This window comes from Typopeltis vanoorti, chromosome 18, assembly GCF_054136105.1.
Source record: "Typopeltis vanoorti isolate ZY-2024b chromosome 18, IOZ_Tvanoo_1.0, whole genome shotgun sequence".
Lineage (NCBI taxonomy): Eukaryota > Metazoa > Arthropoda > Arachnida > Uropygi > Thelyphonidae > Typopeltis > Typopeltis vanoorti.
In genome coordinates, this window is record NC_143566.1 from 43,996,899 (window position 1) to 44,024,295 (window position 27,397).

General features: G+C 34.4%; 1 protein-coding gene across 2 annotated transcripts in view; it reads left to right on the forward strand.

The window, feature by feature from the left end:
* The window catches only part of LOC150096622 (protein LSM14 homolog B-like), a 146,492-nt gene that overhangs the window by 71,481 nt on the left and 47,614 nt on the right, over positions 1 to 27,397 (forward strand). For both annotated transcript variants that reach the window (XM_090408341.1, XM_090408342.1), the window contains exon 4: positions 19,607 to 19,882. In XM_090408341.1, coding sequence (XP_090264467.1) covers positions 19,607 to 19,882 — 276 coding nt within the window. The remainder of the gene's footprint in view (positions 1 to 19,606; positions 19,883 to 27,397) is intronic.

Consider the following 27,397-nt stretch of genomic DNA (forward strand, 5'->3'; position numbering starts at 1 on the left):
GGATTGTTTGAATAACCTATTTTTTTTTTTCCCTTTATATAGGATCTTGAAATATTAGTGTAGACAGGAAAGTTGTTTAAAAATGTGAACAAATGCAGATCTTGCATTCAGTAAGATAATACCAGAATGATATAAATTACATAGAATCTAATTTTGGAAATTATTATGATAGCGTCTGAAGCTTTTCTTGCAGGAGAAACTAATTGTTTCACCAAATCAGTTCATACATAATTTGCTACTCTAAGGGATGATGGCCTTAAGATATAATTCTATATAAGTAACACAGACATGATTGAAAAATATTTAATGAAAATTGACTGTGGATATTTGGATTCATGTATCTTGGATCATCAACATAACACAGTTAGAAATTTTAAAAAATTAAACAACAATTAAGGTATATGGAGAATGGAATCTGTTGTGCACTTGCAAGAAGACAAGTAAAAAAAAAAAAATTGTAGCATATCATCATCATCATCAAATTCCTGCCATGTACCCTTAAGGGGTGTACAGGATATGATAGTACTACATGAAAAATTTACATCATTACTAAATTCCTATCTACAATTTTCCTCCAAATCAGTCTGTTACTTGTCAAGACTCCAACATTACCAGATCTTATGTTTCTATCGTCTAAGGCACTTTGTACCGTATCAATCCACCTATATCTTGGTCTTCCTGTGGGTCATTTTCCTGCCAACTTGGCAGAGAACATTTGTTTTGCTAATCTTTCCATGCCTATTCTGTTTAAGTGACCATACCACCTGAGATTAGCTCTGCTAACACATTCCTGGATGCTGACAATGTCAAGTTATTTTTTAATATTCTCATTTTTAATATGATATTGCCATTGATGCCATCTGTTCATGCCTATAATCTTTCTCAGGACTCTCATATCTGCAGTCTTTAGTCAAGTGTTTTACTTCTGACCCAGCTCCCAGATCCATAAGTTAAAACTGGTTTGAACACTGTCTTGTATACACTAATTTAGTGTTCCGACTAAATTAGTGTATTTATGAATTTATTCAGTTGACTTCCTACCATACCAGCTTTGTTAATTCTGTTGTCTATTTCCATATTTAATATACCATCTTCACTAAAAATTGTGCCTAAGTAGGCGAAATGTTTTACTTGTTACACAGGTTCTCCATTCACAACACAGTTGACATTTTCAATGATTCTGCCTATTTTCATTGTCTTTGTCTTTTTATTGCTGACCTTCATACCATATCTATTACAACAGTTATTCAATTTAGTCAGAGAATCTTGCAGACTTGTAGCAGATTTATTTAGAAGTATAGCATCGTCTGCATAAAGCAAAGAACTGACATTAACATCTCCAATTTTGATATCATGTTTAATACCACTTTCCTTCAAATGTGATCCATATAGATAATGAATAACAGAGGGGATAATGTATATCCTTGTCACACACCAGATTTAACATTAAACCTTCTTCCTTTATTTCAGTTCTAGCTGCTGACTTACAACTCAAATAAAGACTAAGTATTGCTTGATATATGCCCTATAGACACCAGATAACTGTAGCGTATTGAATAGCTTCTCTCTTGACACCTTGTCATATGCCTTTTCCAAATCGACAAAACTTAAATACAGATCTTTGTTATATTCCCATGATTTCTCCACTATTTGTCATAAAGTGAAGATCTGATCCTGACAGCCTCTATTTGACCTGAATCCAGCTTCTTCACCAAGCTTTTCTTCCACAATTCTTCTCAACCATTTCTCAAGTATACTTGCATATATCTTACCAGGAACACTCAATAGGGATACACTTCTGTAATTCTCACATTCAGTTTCATTTCCCCTTTTATATGTAGGTACTATCAGAGCCTTACTCCAATCATTGGGAATTTGTCCCTCTGTCCAGGCATTCTGAACTATGCAGTGCAGCCAATGTAAGACTTTTATACCACCATACTTCAGCATTTCTGGTCGAATATCATCTACTCCTGCTGCCTTTCCACATTTCAAGGATTTGATGCCTTTTTCTATTTCAAGTATGGATATGTATTCCTGACTGCATGCCTGGTCAGTGTTTTTTATCACTGTGCTGGCATCACTGCTTGTTTCATTTAGCAAATTTTCAAAGTAATTACTCCATACTTCAAGGATATCTTTTTCTCCTGTTTTCATTTCACCTTTATCATTTCTAACGCCTTTTACAGCACTCTTTCCTCCATTCCTAAGCTTCTTCAACAACCTCCAGAATATTTTGCCACCTTCTTGATATTTATTTTCTATGTTCTTGCCAAAGTCCTCCCATGACTTTTGTTTAGCAAGTTTTACACAGTGTTTAGCTTTCTTATATTTGTCTCTGTATTCTCTAAGAGCACAAGCTGACTTGTTTGCCAGGAACTTTTGATATGCTTTCTTCTTTTCCTTCACTGCCTCTTTAACTTCCTGTGTCCACCAGGGAGTTCTGATTTTTTTATCCTTGCAGACAACCTCACCACATGCCTCTCTGGCAGAATCAATCAATGTTTCCTTCAGAGTTTGCCACTGAATCTCCAAGGTTTGATTCCTGTTCTCAAACTCTTTCATTTTCTTTTCAATAATATTTCTGTATTTTAGTCTACAGTTCACATCTGAGAGCTGCTCAACTTTTATTCGCTTTAAAACTTTCTTACATGTTATTCTTTTCAACATGAAATTCAATTTTATCCTGCTTAAGACTAAATAGTGATCACTTCCAATTTCAAATCCTCTGTACACTCTGGTGTCCTGCACCAGGGAGAAAACATCACTATCAACAATAACATAGTCAATGAGACTTTTCTTATTCCTAGCCTCTTCTCTCCATGTGAATTTGTGCACATTTTTATGTTGGAACATGGTGTTAGTAATAACCAGTCCATGTCCTGAGCAGAAATCCAACAGGTATTTTCCATTATTATTAGCTTTGCGCTTTTCTCCAAATTTTCCCAAAACATTTTTGTATGTCTGACAATCACTTCCTACTTTGCTATTTAGTTCCCCAACAAGGACCAACTTTTCCTTTTTCATTGTGTCAGTAGCGTTCTCTTGAACCTCAAAAAATTCTTCCACTTCTACCTTAGTAGAACCTTCTGTGGGACCATAGGCACAAATAAGTCTCATTGTTCAGTTCCCCATTCTAATATTTGCCCAAATCACTCTACTTGACACTGCCTGCCATTCAAGAAGATGAGCCTCATATTTTTTGTTGAAAACTATGGCTACTTCTTCTTTTCCTTGATTGTCATTGCCTGAATATATAACATTTTGTATTTAGTGCTCAGAAAGATCTTGACAGTTTTTGTCTTTTTTTGTTTCAGTCACCCCTATTATATCGATCTGGCACTTATCTAATTCCTCCGCTAGCACTATTTCTTTGCCATTCATGCTTCTTATGTTGATAGTACCGATATTTAACTCTGATTTTGAGTTGGGGTGTGTTTTCAGATTTGTTCCAGTAGCTGACTTTTCGCTGTTCGCCCTGGTTCCCTGGCGAAAACAACGGGGGCCTTGTTTAACCGGGCAATGCCCCAACTGGCATGAAATTTTGTCATGTTCTACCATCATTTTGTATTTTGGTTTAACCAATAGGAATGCAATTTGGTCGGTTAAATCCCAAATTGCCAGCCTATCCTCGTTCGTTCAGTATCCAGTAGCTACCCAACAGGGTGCACCACGAGAAGGTGAGGATTGGAAATTAGGTCAGAAGCCCTGTCGGTTCTCCGCATCCTTTAAAGGCTATGTGGAGGTCTCCTCTCAGTTATACAGCTTTGACCCTTAAGTACCCCATTGTAGCTTAGCATACATTAATAAATTATATAATTAAACAGTATTCTTAATGTCCCAATTTTTGGCATACAGTCTGTCATTAAGATTGACAGAGAAAATGTTGCCTTCTTGGAAATTAGAATGATGCCAAATTATTACATGTAATATTCATCAATCAGAAGTGATGAATTTATGCAACTTGATTTATAGAATCAGGATGTTAGGTAAGTTTATGTACACTGTAATTATCTAATCTTGCAGTGTTGAACACATTAGTATTTTTTGTGGGTGCAGGAAAATGTGAAGGTTGAGAATGAACAAGATAAACACAAACTGTACTATACACAGGTGGTGAATATCATAGCTATGTGTATCAGTTTGGTCACTTGTTTCCTCTCCCCTAAGTATTCTCTCAGAAATGTGGCTGCGGGAGTGGTTTTCTCAGATGGTCTGCAATGCAACATGAATGGACAATCATGCCTGCTGGAGTTATGCATGATAAGCAAGGTTCCTGCTGATTTCACATTGATTCCAGAGCAAACAGCAAAAATCTATTGGAATAAAACTCGACCTTCGTACATGTGAAAGATAACCACCATAAACATAAGTTAGCAATGGCAAAGAATTTGAACTAGAACTGTCACATTGAGAGTTACTATAGAAGCAAGGAAGGTGTTTTTATTTGAGTAATAGTGATCAGGGAAAGAAAGGAGCACAGGATACCCAATGCTAAATAAGATTTCTTGAAGGCAGTTTTATTTATAGTAATGTTTGCAAATTTTAAAATTGAGAAAACGAGACATGTTAGTCTTATGATCCCATAGAAGTTACATGTTGGTATTATACATTTATATACTGAACATTGCTCTACTAGAGGGTAGAATTGGAGCAATTTTTCCAGTCATAGAGAAGGCAATTGACATAAAATGAAAAATTTGGGTTCTTCATGGAGATCTAGACAGCAGCATAAGTAATGAATCTCATATGTAGCCATCTCTGAAAATTAAGAAAAACAGCTAATAATGGTGGCAAGTCATGTTAGAAGTTTAATGGAGTGAAACAACACTGGGAAAGGATTAAAAATCATATTTAACTCTTCTAATATTTCATCTTGATTACAGAGACATTGTCAGGGAGTACAATATGAGGTGTAAAACACGCACACACACAAAAGAGTGATTATTTATTAAGACTTCCTTTCACTACTGAAAGTAAAGTCATAGCTTTTGTTGATGCAATGATAATGATTCAGGGATGTGACTGCTTACAATTACAAGTAACAGCCTGCGAAGAACATTTTGAAATTGCAGAGTGGGCACGTGAGAAGAAAGTTACTTGCAATAGCACACTGTCTAAAATGTGCCACATCTTGCATAAGGGAAGAGGGGAATAAAAAATCAAAACATGTAATGGTCTTCCTAAACTTTGAGGTAGCCAGTGAGCTAAAATACTTAAAAGTAACAATGATTGAAAAAATTTACCTTCAAGCACGTCTCATATGTTGCCAAAAAAAACTAACAAATAGTAACCCTTCTAGCTAAGTTGGCAAGGATAAATTGGGGCAGCTGAGTGCTGAAAATAGTATATACTAGAGCTATACTACCATTGATATCTTATGTTGCACCTGCTTGGAAATATGCACTGAAATCTAAGAAAAACTGAAAAAAAGGTGGAGTTCAATGCCTTATAGCCATACAAATTGAAGGATACAGGACAATATCTTTCATGGCAACTTGCATTATTGCTAGTCTAACTCCAATTTATCTGAAAATGCAAGAATTCTCTTATATATGAAGTTACTTCTGGAAAATATAACAAATTCCAACATTGATCCAAATTGCTACGAACATCCACTTCACTACAGTAGGTGGCCTCGTTAAGAAAACATTAAGAAGGAAAGCTCTGAAAGTAATGATTTCTGTGTGTGTGTGTGTGTGTGTGTGTGTGTTATCCAGTCATGTTCTTTTTTCAAATAATCCTAATGATGATCAACAAAGCCACTCCATTTGCTGGGATAGATCGGAAAATATTTTTTGCTGTGATGATGAGTTTGAGAGAAAAATTTTAGAATCGAGGGAAATCCTGCTAAACCCTGTCCACTTAAACAACAATTTGAGTTATAACATCCCAGATAGCCATGCTGCAGTTATTCAATATTGGCGTTCATGTGAGCCTGCACGCACACTTGCAATAAACAATGGCACGCCTGTTAGAACAACTTGAAAAAATACGTTTATGTATCAATTATGTGTGGTACTTTTTACCTGTAATTTCCAGTTGTTTTAGATACTTCAATGTTTATTACTATTCTTTTCCTTTATGAATACCTGAGGAAGGCTGTTATAAGCCAAAACTAGTTGTATTATTCTCATTAAAATCTTTATAAGTTATCTCGGTTTTTTAAGTCATTAAATCTATGTTTTAAAACACACACACACACACACTGACGGAAGCAAACCCAAACATCAGTTCTTTCATTGCATATGACTGACAGTCCATTATACAAGAACATTGCTCTAGACTGCATCCCTCTCTATTCCAACAACCAAGTAGAACAACTTTCTAGAGTTTATTCACTTGTATATCTCTGGGAATTACAACTCAATACCTCTCATCAAGAGACAGTAGAAGCACTATAGATGGCATAAAAAACAAAAGAAGCATTTAGTGTTAATAGAACAGGCAAGAAATCTGGTTAGGAATCTCACTTTAGAGGGATGAGAAATAAAGTTCTGTTGGGTGAAGGTGCATGCTGGGGTAGCAGGATACGAGAGAGCAGATCAGCTGGCTAAAGAAGTGGCTATAAATAAATAGCTAGAAGCAAGTTACCAAAAGTACTCAAAATCTGTTGTAAAAATATTTACAGAAGAAATAAGCCTAAACTTGTGAGAAGAAGAATGGAAAACATGTATGGATTAACAGCAAAAGAATTCTTGCCAAATATCAGAAGCAGACTCTAGCTGAAAAAACACTCCATCTCTCCAGGTTTGACCACACTACTAATGGGACATGGAAAATTAAGACACTACCTGCACAGATTCCATATTCTGGAATCACTATCATGTATTTGTTGTCCACACCTTCAACAGTCTGTCGATCACTTACTTTACGACTGTCAGCTACTGGACTCCATCTGGATGTCCCTAATACAACGTCATCACTTCTGGAAATGAGTAGCCAGTGTCAAAACAGACTTATCCAAAAGTATTACTCAGAATTATTTAATTTTGCCATAAGATCAACTTCTAGTCATTGTAATGACTAGAATAATAACATAAATTACTGATATTGTGTGCAGAATACATACTTAGAGATGTAAAAATATAAATGTTAATCAGTACTTGGAAGCTACATGTAGTGTATGCAATGGAGCATGTAGGAAATAAATTACCTTCTGGTAGGGTTACTATTGGGAAAAACGGTGGTGGAAACTACACAAACTAAGTGAAACATGGATGAAGACTAATCCTAGCTTGGTAGAGCACCTGGTGGCAGTTTAAGATGTAAACTGCGATCTCAAAGTATTAGTGTTTCCCATATTTTGGGAAAAACCAACCATATTTATTCAAATTGGGTTGGTTTTTAAGAGCAGCAGAAGATTCTAAAAACAGTATTTCTCTTCTAGAACATGGTGGTCTGTTCCAGTTGATTCTGTGAGCTATATCTAAAGCATGGTCTGCAAGGCCTGATTGACCATAGTCATCACTGCAGATTTATGTTCTTTGATGCAGATGGTAGCCAGTCTTGTCTGTCCATAGTAAGCCAACTTGCAGGAACCAAACTCTATATAACCTGAAACTAATTAGTTTGTCTTTAATAGAGCAGATAAGGGGGGGGGGGGGACTTGAAAGTTATGCCAAGATTGTATTTCTTAAAGATTCTGGCTTTTTTTTTTATGTGCTTCAGACATAGGGAATGGTATGGCATTACTAAAATCTTCCTGAAGAGAAGGTTGTGGGTTTGGAGGAAGAGGGTGTTTTTGATACTGAAAGAACTGTAGTCATTACATTTAAAAAAAAAAAAAAAAAAAAAAAAAAAAAAAAAAAAAAAAATGTGTAATTGAGTTCTGCTGCAAGAGAGGCCTCACTTAAAGGTTATGGGCTCTGTTGGTTAGTATTTTAGTGATACCATATTGTTAAGGTGTGGAGAGACTGATAGGAAAGTTTTTAATATGTCTATGCGAGTGGATTTCCTGTATACTGAAAAAGACATCACAATTAGGTAGGCAGGTGACTAGTGTCTAGAAAAGCTAGACTATTATTAGTTTCTTTTTTCTATTTTGAATTGGATTCTAGAGAGAGGTCTGAGTCATGAGACTAAATAGAAAACATCATCTTAAATAGACAGGTTTGAGGGGGGCTGAATCAAGAGATTGTCTTTAAAATCTTCCATGAAAAAATTGACAAGTAAGATGAGAGGAGTATCCTCTGTTTATAAATGTTTTCTTTCTAGAGAAATAACTGGAATAGATAGCAAAAGAAAGATCTGTGACAGTGGTGTTCAACCATTTTTATTACGCGAGCTACTTTTCTATAAAAAGTTATTCGGCGACCTACTCTCTTATATAGATCACATTCCCCCAATCTGATTACACACAAATAAACAACTAAAAAAAATACACAACTAAAAACTTTATTTGTGTATTTAAAAATTTATTTATCACTTTTAATTATTTTAATACAACAAAAAAAAAAAAAAAAAAAATTGGAATAAAATAGTTATTTGTCTATTTTGGAAAACCAAAGTTAGAAAAAACAACAGAACAACAGATTGATTACAAACTCAACTTATAGAAAATGCTGGTTGATTTAAAAAAAAACAAAAAAAACCAAGTTAATGTGAAATTTGGCATTGTTTGGACCTCGCAATATTTTCATAGTCAAGTTGATATGAAGAAGTGGCCGATTGCAGACAATCATCCAAATGATCATTTGTAATTTGGTTTCTTGATTGATTTTTTATGACTGTCATATTTGAAAAAGCGGATTCTGACAGTATGTCGATCTGAAACACAACAGAATTTTTCGCGCAATATCAGTTAATATTGGGAATTTTTCATGTGCATACTTCCAAATGACTTCATTGTTTATTGATTTTAAATGTAAACTATTCTGAATGTTTATTATCTCAAGTTCTACTTCAGCTTGGTTTATATCAAACAGCCCACTAATTTTATTTGTGGGCTGCTTGATGTGGAAATTTCTGTGATGTTCTAGTTTTCTTGAAATGGATTATTGATAAAAGATACAATCATTTCAATTTTATTAAAATCTTTAAATCTTGAATTTATTTCTTCCTCAACTAATTCTACTTCACAAATAAATTCCTTTAAATCATAGCGAAGCATTTCTTGATTTTGTTCAAAAAATTTTAATAAATATGGGAGATGTCTAAATTCGCGGTCATTTATATTTTTCTTTTAATAAAAGTAAGTATTGTTGGAAAGTTTTTATTGAACTTAACATGTCAATTAAATTTTTATCTCTACCTTGTAACTCTAAATTTAAATTACTTAATTTCGTACAGAAATCTACTAAAAATGATAAGTAACGACCATCTTTTATCACTCAATTGTGGATAAATATCTCCTTTTTCGTCAAGAAAATTTTTTATATCGTTAATTAATGCAAGAAATCTTTCTAAAAATTGACTTCTGCTGAGTCAGCAAACATTATTGTACAACAGGAGTTCCCTATCATCATCTGCCTGTAATTTAAATAACTGCCATTGCAGGGCTTTTCCTCGAACAGAATTTACAATTTTAAACGTAATATCCAAAACATCTTTTGTGTTTAATCTTTTACTACACAGTACTTGTTGGTGAACAATACAGTGGTACGTTAAAAAATCTGGATATTTGTCATCATTTTTACATAATGAAATGAAGCCTGATTTATTACCTATCATTGCAGGAGCGCCATCAGTAGTAATAGACACAAGTTTAAAAAGCGGAAGTTTGTGTTGTTTCACAAATTCATCAAATGCCGAAAAAATGTCTTCTCCCCTAGTCCTTCCCAACAATGGTATAATTTTCAAAAGTTCTTCTTTATTTGAATAATCTTGAAATACCATGTGAATGAATATCATTAACTGAGCAATATCAGTGAAGTCGTTTGATTCATCAAATTGTAATGAAAATGCAACACACTGGTGAGTGTCTGACATTAACCTGGTCTGGAAACTTTTCTCCGGCAATTGGAACTCTTCTTTTCGGCAATTTGAAACCTTGTCTGCGGCCTAGAAGTAGTCTCTCTCTAGCGAGGTCTCGAACCGAGAAGCTCCTTTCTGGAAGTGGGAAACTCCTCTCTCAAGCAATGTGGATCCGGGCAGTCTCTCTGATGGTGACTCTGGACCGGGCGGCCTCCTGACAGCTATTCTGGAACCGGGACCCCTTCTTGCTTCAGTTCCTTTTTATTACTCTGAGACCTCGCATGAAGTTTGGCAACCCCCAAAAAATCGGTATGAGTCTTTCATCTTAAGTTTCAAATTCGGTACGCATTTTGTTCTCCTCCACTTTCTTTTGATTGTAAGTTGTCGGTCATCAGAAAGTTGTTTGAACTCTTTCTGACTGACTTCTGAGATGTTTACACTTAGAGCCTGCAAGCCTTTCTCATACATACAAGTTTCAATAACAATCTTTCTAATGCCTCCATGTACAGCTTCGGCAACAAAAACATTGCCTTTGTTTTTAACACTCTAACATTTTCTTATTAAAGCAGTATATACAGTTAGCTTCAAAAGAGTTATTTACAAAAACATCCAATACAAACTATACAGAGACAAAGTTTATTTTTTTACAATATTCACATGGGACTTAACCAAAGTAAAAAATTGATGTAATGTGCTTTGGAATATTTAAGCTACAATAGAGTTTTTACACTTTGCTTATAATCATGTTCACTTGGCTCACTGTTTGACTTCCACTGATCCAAATTAATTCATTTACCCGGACTTATAAGAAAATTACTGATTTGACAATTTTAACAAAAAATAAACAGTAGCAATACACTTAAAGTGAATTAAAATAATACAAAATAATGATAAATAAAATATTATGTTTACAAATTTTAATTGAATATGTAATAAGGAGGAATACACAAGAGATCGACCAAAAATCGCTCTGCGATCGATGGGTTGAACACCCCTGATCTATGATATCAAGAGGAAAAACTTATTACTTTATAAAAAAAAACTTTTATAAAGTAATAAGGTGTCATTTAAGGGAATGTTAGAGAACAGTGAGGTGATGTAAAAGCCCACTAGGATATCATAGCTTATAACTGTGAGGCCTATCTTGTAGAACTCAATCATATACACGATACTATTATCTAATAGCCACAGTTCCCACCTTAAGAGAAACCAATCCCCCCCCCCACCAATCCATGATTTCTCTTCAGAAAGATCGTAGTAATGCTATCACCATTCCTGTGTCCAAAGCAAATGAGAAAAAAAAATAGCCAGAATCTTAAATAAATATAATCTGTGCAGATATTTCAAGCTCTGCTTAAAACTTGCTACACTCGTCTACTCCACTGAAGACAAACTTGCTCCTCTCTGTTCCAGGTGTATACAGAGTTCCTTTTTTCTGCAAGTTGGCCTATGGACAGCCAGAAAGATTAGCTACTACAAAAATAATCATAATTTATAATTATGAATCTTTTTACAATTGTTTCTCTATTCTGTGTATCATTGGTTTTGTAATGTGTATATTAGTTCTTGCGATGTACTTTTTTGATATTGTCAACATGAAATGCAAACCATTTGAAATTGATGTACTTACTAGAATCTGATAATTTGTAATAATTTGAGTTTTTTTGTTATTGTAATTTAAATTTATCAAGTGTTATATTTTGAAAAGATATTCTGTTTATGCCAACAAAGACAACATATCAGCCATTATGCATAACTTCTTGCTTGCCATTTATATGGAGTGTGCATACTTGCTGAGGAGTTTGATGGGTGATTGACAGCTGACAGAGCATTCCATATCAAGGTAACAAGAAAAACGAGAAATAATGGAAGTTTAAGAACACAGACCTGAGAAATTTTGTGTTACGAAGTTGTTGTTTTTTTTTTTTGTGAAGGTCTGAAGAATATTAATATTCTGAAAAGGAATCGTAGAACTGTGAGCCTTTAAACTGGAGGTGTTGTGACTGTCAGCATTTATTTAGTAAATAAAAGAGGATATTGCAGTTGATGTTCTAATTGAATGATCGAGGAAATGCTGATTGGAAAGTTCCATCTGTCTTAAGGATACCGGATCTATTAGTTATTTCTACTGGTGGAAAAAAACGATGGAATTAGCTCTACTTAGATACGTTGTTTATGAAGTAGTAGAAGAAATTTTTCTCTGGTACAGTAAATTGAGCGTTAAGTAGAACTGCAAATATTTATACTTCAGTGAGACAGGATGAATAATATTGTGTGCTATATAAGAAAGAAAGGGGAAAAAAATGGATCCTATGGGAAAGAAAAAATTTTTATTTGGGGAAAAAGGCCCTAACAAAGAAACTGACACTATGAACATTTTGTTTTTGTGAAAACAAGCTGTTTATTCTGGTAGACATGATTAAGTATATGTTAAACAGTTCAGTAATAGAATGAGTTGGAGAATGGGTTATCTCTAAAGCATAGGTTTATTTTAGAAGGCCTTGGATCCAGTTAAGTTTGTAGTTATGTAATTTTATTTGAAGTGTATATATTGTTTGACATTTTATTAAATGTGTATATTTTTTTGTATTTGGTCTTGTCATTTTCTGGATTCTAAAAGAAACAGCTAAAATCATCGCACCAATTGGAATTGAACTCTTGTGTATTAATAAACACTCAGAGTATTAAAAAAATCTCTTTACACAGATTAATCTAATCGAAACAAATGCCGATTAATAATCTTGTTTCAAATATTATTACCAAGATTATTTTTACACTATCATCTGCATGGAAGAAATAAATATGTGCATCTGCAGTCATTACTATGGTCAATCAGACCTTGCAGACCATGCTGTGGATATGGCTCACAGAATCAATTTGAAGATCATCATTCTCTGTCACAGTAAACTTAGAAGAGAAATGTTGTTTTTAGAATATGCTGTTGGTCTTAAAAATCAGCCTAATTTGAATAAATATGGTTGCATAAAACTCCAAAATGTGAGGAACACAGATACTTAGACCTGTTTACATCTTACTCTGCTGACAGGTGTCCATTAAGGGTCTTACCTAGTTAGGATATTACTCTTCCATCCACGTGTCTTGCTTAGGTTTGTGTGTATTACAGGTGTCATATTATACTCCCTGAAGATGTCTCTGTAACTGAGATGTAATATTGGAAGAATGAAGTATTTTCAATCTTTTTCTAGTGCTGTTTCACTACATTAAACTTCTAACATGAATTTCTCCCAGCATTAAGCCTTAACATGCAAATGGTGGCAAGCTCCTAATGAAATTTTATTCAATACATGGACTAGTAATTACTAACACACTCCTTTAGCATAATTGTACAGAAATTAACATGGAGAGAATACACAAAGATGAAACAACTATTTCTGGCTTGGAATATAAGAGCATATAAGAGATTTGAAATGGAAGTGGTCACTATTTATTTGGAACAAGATACAAATCAGTGTCATGCTGAAAAGAAAAATATTCAAGTTTTAAAACTCAGGTAACTTTCAGAGCTAAGCTATACAAATATTTAAAAAATAATATGACCAAACCTTAAGCAACTCATCTGTAGATTCTGAACATAACATTGAGGCCTTTGGGCAGGTTGTGGCCCGCAAGCTCTTTCTGAATAGTTAATGAAGACATTTGTATAAAGATTCCATTTTTTTTTTTTTTTTTTTAACAGAGCCTGTGTAGCTCAGCGGATGTGGCATTTGCACACCGCCGCGCTTGGCTGCACGAAGGAAGACTTGGTTTCGAGTCTAGTCGGCGACTAGAGGAAATTTTTCTAAGCCTTTTTTCGACCGGTTCCCGAGTTAGTCGATCTCTGGCACGGGCAAGCAGGTTTTTCCTCCCGGAAACTAGGGTTTTTCATCCTATAAACTCGAGAAAATCGACCGTAGAACCCACATTATTTCAGACATTAAAAATATATTGTGTTAGGGTTAGGGACCACGAGATGGCGGCACATTTAAGCCGTCTCTCTTCACTGCGCACCGCTTAATTAGTGATAGCCTTGGGCCATCTGTCTCTGATTGGGTACCAGTGGAGATTGAACTGCCCACTCAGTCTCCAAAAGTTAGGTAGGGTTAAATGGCCTCGCCTACTCCCGTATACAGGAATAAAAGGGCATTAGCTGATTTTTTTTTTTTTTTTTAACATTAGTAGGAAAAAAGTGCATGATATGTGCATTAACAGTTATGATAGAACTGTTGTTATATAGCATGAGCCACACAGATCTGCAGTAAGCTCAGTGTGTTCACGAATGCAGTTTTTGTGCACTTCTATGAATAGTACATATTTACTTGCCTTTTTATTAGAATGCAATTCTGTAAAAGCTTACATAACTGCTTTCTAGTTTGATGTGTGTGCTATGAGTTTTTATGAAACTTAAATTTTCTGACTTGTGGCCATCTTTGAGTATAAAATCCAGCCCACAGGTGCCAGAAATGGTCCATTTCTAATTTAGAGAGAGAAAGAGGGACATGATCTAAAGTTGCTTGCAGAAAAGGAAAACTAACTTATGGTTGACTCGGTTAATTACAGGTAGTCCTGCAAAAGACGGCCATATCAAGAATTTCTGGTGAGCAAGTAGATATATTGCAGAAAAATGTAAATTGAATGAAGTATGCTAAGTGTAAAAGTAGCTGAACAAGTCATACAAAGAATATAACAAGTAATGTGAGTTGTGAAAATATTGATGGTTAATGAAAACTCGCACAAATGGCTTTTTCTATTTTCAAAATGGAGTCTGGTACTATAAAAGAAATAGATTAGGATAGCAAAAACAGAAAATATTCTGGATGTCTGGAATAATGTATTTGAAAGATCTTTTAAATATAATAAATATTTCCTGTCACTTCATTGCTTAGTGGAATGGAATCAGTAATAGAGGTTGGAAATGCCTTCAGACTAAAATGTGAAAAGGCTAGAACAGTTAATCAGGAATGCTTAAATATGGAGGTATATAAAAGTTGTTTTAGTTTGATGGGCACATAACCTCTACTGTTTTTCATTTATATGGACAACGTTAGGTAGGAAAGTAGCATTAAACATATCAAAATGTGAGATATAAAACTCATCTCAATTTTTTTTTATGCCAGTCAAGTTCCACTCCTATATGAAACTTCCAAAACGCTAAGAATTATTATAAAGACATTGGTATTATAATAATGCCAAATGTAGCCTTCACAATTTCAACTTGGACAACGTTAGGTAGGAAAGTAGCATTAAACATATCAAAATGTGAGATATAAAACTCATCTCAATTTTTTTTATGCCAGTCAAGTTCCACTCCTATATGAAACTTCAGAACTTTTTAGTTGAATTGTTGAAAAGTGCTTTAACAAATTTGACAAAAATGAACCAAAAGTGAAAAGAATGAACAGATATGGTGAGATTGCTAATTGAATAAATTTATACAAAATAAGAATCTTCCAAAACGCTAAGAATTATTATAAAGACATTGGTATTATAATAATGCCAAATGTAGCCTTCACAATTTCAACTTTTATTTTCTGTTTCCAGATAGATGTATGACCTGAGTATATTGGAGAATTTCTTACTTGAAGAAATACACTAAAAAAGTAATTCAAATTGAGATTAAAACTTAAGTGATGAATTTGTCTTCACTTGCTTAGAACAAGATAACTTCTGTTTATCTTAGCTTTTTCTACATCTTTTTTTTTTTTGTTCTTGCTAAAAGATAAATGACTGATCATATTCCTTAAACTCCTTCATTAAAATAAAATAAAAAATATGTTGAATCCTATTTAATGTTTCTCAATATTCTAATAGAGATAATCAGGTCTTCAGTATCCTATGGTCTCGTGGTCCTGACAGAATCTCTTTAGCTTTTTGAAAACAGTGCTTTTTTTTCAAAAAGCACTGCTTTCAATTTCCTTTCTACTGGCATATGTTCTGCGACTTAGAAAATAGCATATAGCCTACCTGAACTAAAGAAATCTACATTTCTAGCTTATTGCGTGTTCTCTCACCTTCATTCTTTCAAAGATAACAAATCCACTAATAACCAACATTCTGCCTAATGTGTTACCAATGTATTCTGAACTAGTGCTATGGCATTTTAGAATAACCTAAATTTGTTACTTCAAAATTCCAAGGCATTTGATCAAATTCTTACTATAATATAGTATTCCCTGTCTCTCAGCTTTTTTTTTTTTCCTATCCTAAAGTTTTTCAGATTTGTGCAGTAGAATTGGTTCAATACCTACATCTCATTTTAGGATCCTTGCATTTTATAAACCCTTAGAAGCAATTATATCCTTAAATATAATCTTCATACATTTTAATGAGAAAATAGAACTTTAGTAAACTCAGTCCTCCAAACAAGCCCTGTCATTCAAAATTACAGTTACCTCTATTCAAAGCAATCTGTAGAGAACCAGTAAATAAAACAACTACTTGGCGAGTTCCATTTGGTAATAATAAAATAAAAAAATTGTTCAAAAAATGACCAATAAGGGAAATAAACGTGCTGGGAACAAGAAGAGATGGTGAATTTTTGCATACCATGTGAACTGTAAGGAAGTAATGGAAACAAAGGATTCAAATGTGACCAATTTTCATGATGGGTTGCATTTGAATGTGCCTTGCATGTGAAGTGTTTCTATAAGAATGGAGAAAATGCTGAATTTTCTTATTTAAGGATATTTAAGTATATCCTTAAATATAATCTTTATACTTAAATTAATATCCTTAAATATAATCTTCACATTTGGCGTGACTGGGACATTTTTCCCAGTCACGTCAAATGCAGTGTGACAAACGGCTTGTTGATCACAAGCAACAGTCAATTTAACAGTCCAACTAAGAAATGAATAAATATAAAATTCTGAAGATGTGGCAACTGCAGTTGTTGAGCAATACACATCCCTTAGCAAGACATTGTAGTGCTGCCTATGTAAACTTGGCTACATAGAATCCCTGGGAATTTCAACAAGATTCTTTGCATTAATGAAAGATCACAGTATGGATAAAATTTACAGTCAAGTTCATTATCTGAACATTTTTTATTTTTCTTGGAAGAAATGCATTGACCTGCATGTCATCAGGACATGAGCAGCTTTCTTATCTTACAGCAATGAGGATGACTGAATGCAAGTACTGATGCAAGATGGAGCATCTCCCCACATAAGATGTGAAGCTCAATTATTGCATCAACATTTCACAGAGGATAGAGTAATCAGTCACTTATTTTCTATGAAATAACCCTGTGTTCACTAGACCTTTATCCCTATGACTTTTGGCCTTGAGTTACCTCAAAAGCATGGTCTATCAGGGCAAAGTTCTTCACTTAAATTTGAAAGACAAAATCACATCTCTGAAACCTTCCAACAAATTAGTTACATTTTACTCTACACTGTTTTATGGTTGTATTGGCTGTTGGTCCTGCAGAAAGGCCAAAGCATTGATCATCCAGATTTCCTTGCTGTGTGTCACTGCTATGTGATGTGTTTTTTTGTATCCCTTTTTTGATGAAATGGTGAAATAAACATAAAATAATTTCATTAGTGAAATGATTCAGAATCAAGGATATCATCTGGTTTGCATTAATGTAACTTTTCCTGCTCACAGTGCCATTTTTCCCCTATTGTTTTTTTTTTTTTTTTGTCAAAATCTCTTCCCTATGATATGATTAGGGTAATCATCAAGTTTAAGGATAGAGAATCTATAGATTGCTCTGAATAGAGGTGCTTTAATTTGGAATGCCCTATGTTAATGTAGACCTCTAGAGAAATTTACTGGATTTTGTATGAATCAAGCTAATGGCATCAGTAATACAGATCTCAAATAGACTAACAGTTCATGAAGCATGCAATTCATATTGTATTATGAGTAGAGATGTGTAGCATATCAATCTGTAAATAATGGGTTTTGATGCAAGATAACCTGGTGTAGAATCATATAGTTTCTTATTAGGATTTAACATTTTCCATGATTCTCTGGATGCTGTGCAGAAACCAATCAAAGAATCATGGGAAATTTAAATCCTTGAGGGTTTTAATTTCCATTTAATACCAAACATGCCATGATCCTACATTTGACTTGGTCATATTTCACCAAAAATCTTCACATCTCAAGCATTCTAGTCATGAATTGTACAACATGGTTAGTCTGTTTCAAACATTCTGTATTACTAATAGTTTTGCTTATTGAAAAATTCACTGTTTAATATAAATTTTATTATTATTTCACTTTCCTGAAGTACTATAATGCACATGAAACCAGTGGATTATCTTAAATGATAAACTATCTCCATGTGGAATGGTCCTTTTGACATTCAAAAATATGGTCTCCCGGCAACTTAGCCTTTGTTCACCACAGTAGTTGTGTCCTATCTATCAAACTTCTTGTGGATAAGACTGTTAAGGCATAAAGTTTACATTCTTGCTTACAGTACAAGGGTTGTTTGAAAAGTTTGGCAAAAAAAATAAGTTAAACACTTTCTTTTTTTTTTTTGAAAAAATCACCTTTATTTCTCAACATAGTCAACACATTTGGTCCAGCGAGTTTCCAATTTTTTCATTCCATCTAAAAAGTAGGAATTGTGTAAATATTCATTGACATCCTCGTTGAAGACTTTTTTTTTTCCCACTGAGCCAAATTTTTAAGTTCGGGGACAAGAAGACACATGGGGGCCAAGTCCGGACAATACGGTAGATGTGGAACCAATTCAAACCTCAATTTGTACAATTTTGCCATTGTGACAGCTGATGTGTGGGACGATGCATTGTCTTGATGAAAGAGCACTTTGTGTGTCAATGTTGGCTGTTTTTTCTTCAGTTCTTTTAAATGGTCCAACAATGACACATAATAGACTTCTCTTATTTATTGTCTTACCCTTTTCCAAATAGTCTGTCATGATAATTCCTTTGGAATCCAAAAAAACAGTGGCTATCACCTTCCCAACTGACAAAACGGTCTTTGATTTTTTTTTTTGGTACTCTTTCACAGGTCATTGTCCACTCTTTTGACTGCTGTTTGGACTCAGGTTTAGTGGTGGATCCAAGTTTCATCTACAGTCACGAATCGGTGCAAAAAATTTTGCAAAGTGTAATTAAATATTGCTAAACATTGCATTTGAAATGTCTTTTTGCATACATTTTTGATCGACAGTCAAATTTTTCGTGTAGGATATCATACACCTGTTCAGTTGAGATGCCTACAATCTCGGCAGTCTTCTATAACAATACCATGGATTTTGTAAATCATTTCCTTCATAGTGATCTCAGTCAGGCGGCCGGAAATCGCATCATCCAAAAATAGTCTTTAATGCTGATGCAGAGTCCCCATGAACTGCATCTAACTTTGCTTTGATCTGTGCAGCCATCCACTTCTTTTTGGTTATCTGATATGTTTCTACGCACAGTTATGATTTATGTTCAGTACTTCTGATCAAGTCTTGTATCAAGTTATTTAACATTTTACCTTAAAAATGCATGTAGGTATGCAAAATTAATAATCCTTTAGTTAAATTTATCTTTTGACATAGTTGTAATAATGACTGTTTCATTTACCAAAATGGATTTAAGGTCTTAGATTCATCTTGTATATTTCTCTTAATGAAAGTATTGATGCCAGTTATTTTCTCATATTTAAACCATGTCAATACTTTGTAAATATTGCAATTCAGTAAATACTCCCTATGCATTCTTAGGATCATCTATATCACGGCCCAGTACACCTTATAATTACAGGCGCAAAAGTCCAACTTCTGATGCAGGAGTTCAAGTATCTGGGATTTCTTTTGCTGAAAATGGCAACACTGAATCTGAAAAGACAAAGGATGAAGATGAAAATAAAAAGGCTCCTGTTACATCACAGTCTCAAAAAGTTGTACAGTCTCAAGCAGAAAGATCACAGTTGCAGCCACAACCCCAAAGAACACAAAAAATACGTTCTCAACAAGCTGCTGAAAACCAGCAACAGAGAGGTTTGAATTTTATCTGTTAATTGTAGCTTAGTGATTATAATACTTGACTTCCAGAGGTGTGTTTCCAAATCTCTGAATTTTTGTGATATGTATGCCTGATAACTCGTGATTTGACCTGTTTTCTTTTTGTTCTATAATACTATGAGGGGTGTGGAGCTAAAAAGTTCTGATAAACACTTAGAACAAAAGTTATATTAATAGCAATGATATATTATTATGTGACACCTCCAGGGAGTCCAAGGACTCATCAAGGGAGGACACCTACTCTACAGCTTTGTCCCCAACAACTACAACGAACCTCAACTACACCAACGGCATCTACTGCCAACCACCACCAGTATTTTCACAGACAATCGCAAACATCCATGGGGGGATTCGAACGCACAGCCTTTTGACTGGAGAGCGGATATGCCAACCACTCGACCAACCAGGCCAGTTATAACCACAAGATAATTGCAGACTTTCTTGTACTGCAAGAAAAGTGCAATTGAAATTCCGAACTTTGTGTGAGACTTTAGGGGACTGTGCCCCAGCATATCCAACATTTTCCAGATGGGCAGCCAAGTTTAAAACTGGGCATTCTGAGATTAAAGCTGAGACAACAGATGCCTCCACATCAGTCACACCTGAAAACATCAATTGCAGTGCATGCCATGATCCTTGATGATAGACTAATACCATCCAAAAACATTGCAAAGACTGGAGATACTCATGGAATGAGTTGGGGTTGGCCAAGTGGTTAGCGTATTTGCTCTCCAGCCAAGAGGCTGCGGGTTCAATTCCCACCATGGGCATGGATGTTCGTGATTGTCTGTGAAAATGCTAGTTGTGGTGGTTGGCACTCGATGGCATTGGTGTAGATGAAAGTAGTTGTGGTTCATTGTACTTGGTGGATTTGAGTGGTGGAGAAGGAGAGTTGTGGAGTAGGTGCCCTTCCTCAATTAGTCTTTGGACTCCCTGGAGGTGTCAGATAATAGTAATATCTGGACATGCAGCAGCTCTCAGCAAAGTGGATAACCAAATGTTTGAATGAAGACCAAAAGAGGGAATGTGTGCTGCCATTTCAAGGGATTTTGGATCATTTTGAAAAATCATGTGCAAACTTTTGATTCATATTGTGACTGTTGATAAACATGGCTTCATTACTATCCTCCAGAGACCAAGCTACAGTCAGCGGAGTGAAGATGCAAAGATTCTCCACGGCCAAAGAAGTTCTGAACCCAAAAGTCACCAGGGAAAGTTCTTGGCATTATCTTTTGGGTTATGGATGATAATCCAAAAGATAATGTTACATTACCATGTAACATTATCTTTTGGGTTATCATCCACATAAAGTTACATTACCATGTAACTCAAAAAAAAAAAAAAAACTGTTACAGCAGCAGTTCATTCAACAACTCCGAAAGAAATGGAGGTACTGAAGGAAAAACACTGTGGGGAAACTGAGCAGAGGCATGTGGCTTTTGCAGGACAAAGCACCTGCTTGCACTACTTATGAAAACCCAACAGACAATGCACTACTTGGGCTTTCATTGTCTGTCTCACCTGCCTTATTTGCCAGCCCTGGCCCAATCTATTTCATATTTAAAGAAATACTTGAAAGGAACAAAATTTTTCATGGATGAAGTTATATCTGAAGCTGAGGACTAGTTTGTGCAACGAGGGAAACTCTTTTTTTTTCCTCTGAGGATTGTAAATGACGTAGCACCATTATAACAAGTGTATAACATTTCATGAGGAATATGTAGAAAATGAGTTACATGGTTAAACCTCAATTCCTTTATGGTGTTTATCACAACTTTTCAGCACACTCTCTCATAATTCATTACTGACTTTTCATAAAATGAGTCTTCTTATTAAGCCAGGCTCATTTTATGTAATTCTTATATCTAAAAAAAAAAAAAACTGCATTTTGTGTGTGAAGGTACACAAGTTACTTTTTTGCAAGTTACAAATGTGAAATTAAGAATTACAAATATTTATGAAATTATGAGCAAGATAGTAAAGAAATAAGATACTTTCATTAAAGTTGCCTACAAGATTTGCTGTAGGTGAGCATGCTCCATCTCATTGTCACTCAGATTGCTATAGACATTTGATTGTGAACTGAAGTAAGCAGAAATTTGTATATTTGATATTTTCAAATATCAGTAGGCATTAAAATGACCATATTAATTCTAATTAATGTTTAATTGAAATACTCTTTTGAAAAAAGAAATGGTATTGTTTTATTGACCCAGCATGCAAACAGGAAAACTAGACTAAAACACATACTTAGAACACGTCTTTTCAGTTTTAGTTGATAGAAGGTTCACATATCTACTCTTCATCTAAGTAGGCTGTGGAATTTGAATTTCACTGCATGGTGTGAGGCCACTACTGTGATTATCTAACATCAAGCCTCCACACAATATTAACATGATTGTAAGTTTATGACCTTGTATAGATTTTAAGATTAAAAACAAACCATTGCATTCTATATTTATTAAATTTACAGTTTTTTTTTTTTTTTTTTTTCAAATTTGAGTTTGTTGGCATGTTATAGTACGCCCACAGATGAGACCCTTCAACATTTCTGCACATCAAAGAGGAGAATCCATTTCGATAATAGGGTAATCAATCAGTCTTCCAGGATGAGTTTGTTTATTATTACAGGTCGGAAAATTTAACGAACATTGTAGTTTTTAAAGTGGTAACTATTTTGCTTGTACAAAATAGTAGGAAAAAATGTACGTAGAATATTAACAAAACTAAAAGTATAACATAAAATTTCAAAATTTATTTTTAAAAGTTGTTTGTATAAAATAATTATACAGAAAAACAATTTTTTTTTTTTTTTTCCCCAAATGAACTTAGATATTCTAAACTGTCAGTTGAGAAAACTGAGACACTTTAATGGCTTAAACCAATTAATCATTTATACTTTTTGTGATAAATAACAAAACCATGAAAGAAAAGGTTGAAAAAAATACCATTATCAAATCCTTTTAATCTTCATAGTCGTCTGAATCTGTGTCTGAATCGATCGCCATCACTTTCAGTTAAATTGATCACCAAAGGTTCACATAATTCTTCTATAATTTCGTATCTGTCCCAATACATATTTTCTAATGAGGTGACGAGAGCAATATTTTCCCCGGTTTTGAACTGTAATACTTTCAATCGCCTGTTCTGAAAGCTTAAAAAGTTTTGACATATCAATATCCCCAGTTGCATTGCGATGACGAATGAAATTTTTTGCTTCTGCCCAAACATATTCAGTAGCATTAATATCACAATGATATGGTGGTTGCCTCAAAGCTAGGAATCCATTCTCTTTGAGTGTCGAATTTTAAATAGTTCTGGGCGAGTTTCTTTTTGACCAAGTTAAACAATTCAATTTTTCACATATCTGGGGAATGAGAAATGTTATTTGCAGAGAGCCAATCCTTAAGAACTTGTTTCTTATTAGACCAATTTGGAACTTTGTTTAATTGAATGGAATGATATGAAGCATTATCAATTATAACAGCATTTTTAGGAAGGTTTGGAATCAGTTTTTCTTCTGTCCACTTTTTGAAGATTGTAGAATTCATTTGCCCATGGTAATCTCCAGCAGTTGAATTGGCTTTGTATAGTAAGTTCGAATTGGGTAAAAAAACCCATTTCTCCACCTGCACACAAAATTATGTGCTGCGAGGCATTTCCGGTTTGTAGCACTCCACATTCTTTAGATTGCCAACATTTTCCAGAAGTTAAATTACTGTCAATCCAAGTTTCATCTATATACACAATTGGTCTTCTCTCCTTCCTGAAACGTCGTATTGCTCTCAAATACTGCGTTCTAGATAAAACACTGTCACTTCGCTCTATGACAAGTTTCCTTTTATTCTGGGTCTCTTTTAAACAAAATCAGATTTCATGAAGTATTTCCTTTAAAGTTTCTCTTTTCCAAGGAATTTTTTTTTTTTTTTCCTTCTTTCAGCACAGGAATCAATTTTGGAACAGTTGGCACTCTTTATTAACCACGTAAAATTTGTGAATAGTTGTTATAACTTCTACATCAAAATCATTCAAAGTGTTTTCGATAGTTTTCTTTTTGGCACTTTTTAGGAGATTTAAATTTTCTTACCTTAGTCTTTTGATTCCCTACAAATTTTTTTAACAGTAGACTCCGATACACCCACACTTGCACTTTTATGACTTAAGAAAGGGGAACAAGGAGACTGCCTTATAAAGATTCTTTTTCATAGAATGTCAGCACATTATTAATATTCTTTTACAAGAGCTACTGAAAGGCTTAACACCAGAACTTGTTGACTGTACTGAATCCGTCATACAAATTAATAATAATAAAAAAAATTAATGCAAAAGAGCGACAACAAAAATCAAGCTACTACTAGTACAGCCACAGACAAAGCATGTGATTTCACGTATTGGCGACCAATTCGTACATCCTTCATTTCTTTCTCTCCTTCAGCATGAATCGGCTAGTCTTGGCATCTCACCAAGCGAAGTTCTAGCAAGTGTTGGGTATACTATAGTAGGCATTTTGATGGTGTACTCCATTTCCCATTTTGACTAAATATGCAGTGCTCAAAACATCCCAGTTTTCAAGCTCTACAACAGGTATTTTAAATGCTGATCTTCCATGGTTAAAACTACAGTAAAACCTCGATTTTACAGACAAAATTTCTGGTCCAGATGTCACATGTGAAAATTAACACCCTGTTAATTTTAAAATGCGTTTAACCAAATGCGTATTTTATCTCTCAACAAATATATGCAAATTACTAGATAAGATCGGATCTTTTCCTTTCTCCCTCTTTTTGCCCACTTTTAGACTGTCTACCTGCAGCCTTTCCTGGCATAGCTACGTTAGTAGCTTCCTCACTATCCAAAAAACTGAGCTTTCTTTTACGTTCAAGATGGCTACTTTCCAGCCATGTAGCTACTAAATGTATGTCAGATCAGCCCTTCAACATTTGTTTAGGGTGGTGCACCTAAAACTTATCAAAAAATGTGCTTTCTTATGGAGATCAATTTGCTGATAGATCTTTCCCTCACTGGCTCACTTGACCACTGTTTGCTCCAGCTGTATTTTCTGCAAGCTTCTATCATTCTTCTGCATTCTGCTAGGCATTTTAAAATACAAATGCACTGAACCTGCTTCTTTTATTCTGTTTGCTACTGTTATCTGGAATAGCTTAATATACAAAGTGCCCCCCCCCCACACACACAAGAACATCCAGCATTTTCAAGTAAAATGTCAGGTTCCTTCTTTCTCAACTCTCACATGTTTCTTACATAATGTGCTATAGGTTTAATAACTTGTGTGGAATTGATGTTCAAAGGGGAGAAGGAGGATGAGATGTCTTGAATGTTTTACCAGCTTTTATGTGTTTGTGCTTCATTATTGATGCTCAGGTTTTTATCTTCCTTGAAGATGAGTTTAGCAAGATTTCACTGAACACAGTAATTTTATATTAGTCTTTCTTAAAAAAAAAAAAAAAAAAAAAAAAAAAAAACATTTAGAAATGTCTTGTTGGCATTGTTTGCCATGATATTTTGTAATAGAGTAGTAATTAAAGCAAGCACTAGAAGGAATCATTCCAGGATCAAGGGTTAGGGGCCGACCTTGATTAAAATGGACTTATAACATCAAAAAATGGACAAATCCCTCCCTTTCTCAACTGACATCAAGAACAAGAGACCGAGATGATTGGAGGAGGCTCAAAGAATATCGCCTACCAGCCATGAGTGATCAACAGTCCATTTAGGACTACAGGAGAGAAAAAAAGGAAAGAAGTAATCAAAGCCAATATAAAGAGCTTATGTCTTTCTGATTTCTTCACCTATTCTTTGCAGTTGGTTTGTGTATTTGATAATTGCATATTGTTTTTAGTCTAGCTGACACTAAGCAGGTGCATTTTAAGTTTATTAAAGATTTGTAAATTTACTTAAGATAATGAGGTATTAATATTAAATCTCATGCAAGGAAATAGAGAATTCTGATGTTATATAAGGATCAGAATTCTAGAGTGAAATTCTCCTGATGAGTCAAGTAGTAGAACTTTTAAATATAATAAGCTGAGTATCTTTTTCTCAAAGCTGTTGCATCTGATTAAGCAGAACTATTTCCAGTAATAATATTGTACCTAAGCACAAACTATAAGGAATACTACTTATTCTACATGCCTTTCAAATACTTGTCCAGAGCTTCTTGAAATTTGACATATCTGCCATTGCTAGTGAAATAGCAGATACTTTGTGATGAAAAGTTCATGATGAAAGTTGACTGATGGACCACGCATTCCAAAATTTACTTAAATATAACCCTTCAAAATTACGTTCTAGTATGCAGGAAAGAAATCCTAAAACACATCCCAACTAAACATCACCAGAGTTCAAGATTCTTATTATGAACATAAGAAGCCTGAATAGCAAAGAAATGGAGCTAGCTTAGGAATTGGATAAGTACTAGATCAACATAATGGGGGTGACTGAAACAAAAAAGACCAAAACTGGTGAGATTTTCTGAACAATAAATACAATGTTATATTCAGGCAATGACAATCAAGGATAAATGAGTAGCCATAGTATTCAACACTAAATACCAAGCTTAATCTTCTTGAATGCCAGGCAATTTCAAGTAAAGTGTTGTGTGCAAATATCAGAATCGGGAACTGGACAATGAGACTTATTTGTGCCTATGGTCCCACAGGAAGTTCTACTAAGGTAAAAGTGGAGGAATTTTTTGAGGCTTTAGAAAAAGCAACTGACACAGTGAGAAATGAAAAGTTGGTCCTTGTTGTGGGATCTAAATAGCAGAGTAGGAAATGATTGTCAGACATACAAAAATATTTTGGGAAACTTTGGAGAAAAGAGCAAAGCTAATAATAATGGGAAATACCTGTTGGATTTCTGTTCAGGACATGAACTGGTTATTACTAACACAATTATCCAACATAAAAATGTGCACAAATTCACATGGAGAGGAAAGGAATAAGAAAAGTCTCATTGATTATGTTACTGTTGATAGTGATGTTTTCTCTCTGGTGCAGGACACTAGAGTGTAAAGAGGATTTGAAATTGGAATGGATCACTATTTAGTCATGAGAAGGAAAAAATTGAATTTCATATTGCAAAGAACATGTAAGAAAGTTTTAAAGCGAATGAAAGTTGAGCAGGTCTCAGATGTGAACTATAGGCTAAAATACACGAACATTATTGAAGAATAAATGAGAGAGTTTGAGAACAGGAACCAAACCTTGGAGATTCAGTGGCAAGCCTTGAAGAAAACATTGATTCAGCCAGAGAGGCATGTGGCAAGGTTGTTTGCAAGGATAGAAAAATCAGAACTCCATGGTGGATACAGGAAATTAGAGACAGTGAAAGAAAAAAAGAAATTGTAAGAAAGCTAAACAAAAGTCATAAGAAGACCTGGGTAAGAACATAGAAAATAAATATCAAGAAGGTGGCAAGATATATTGGAGGTTGTTGAAGAAGCTGAGAAATGGAGAAAAAAATTGCTGT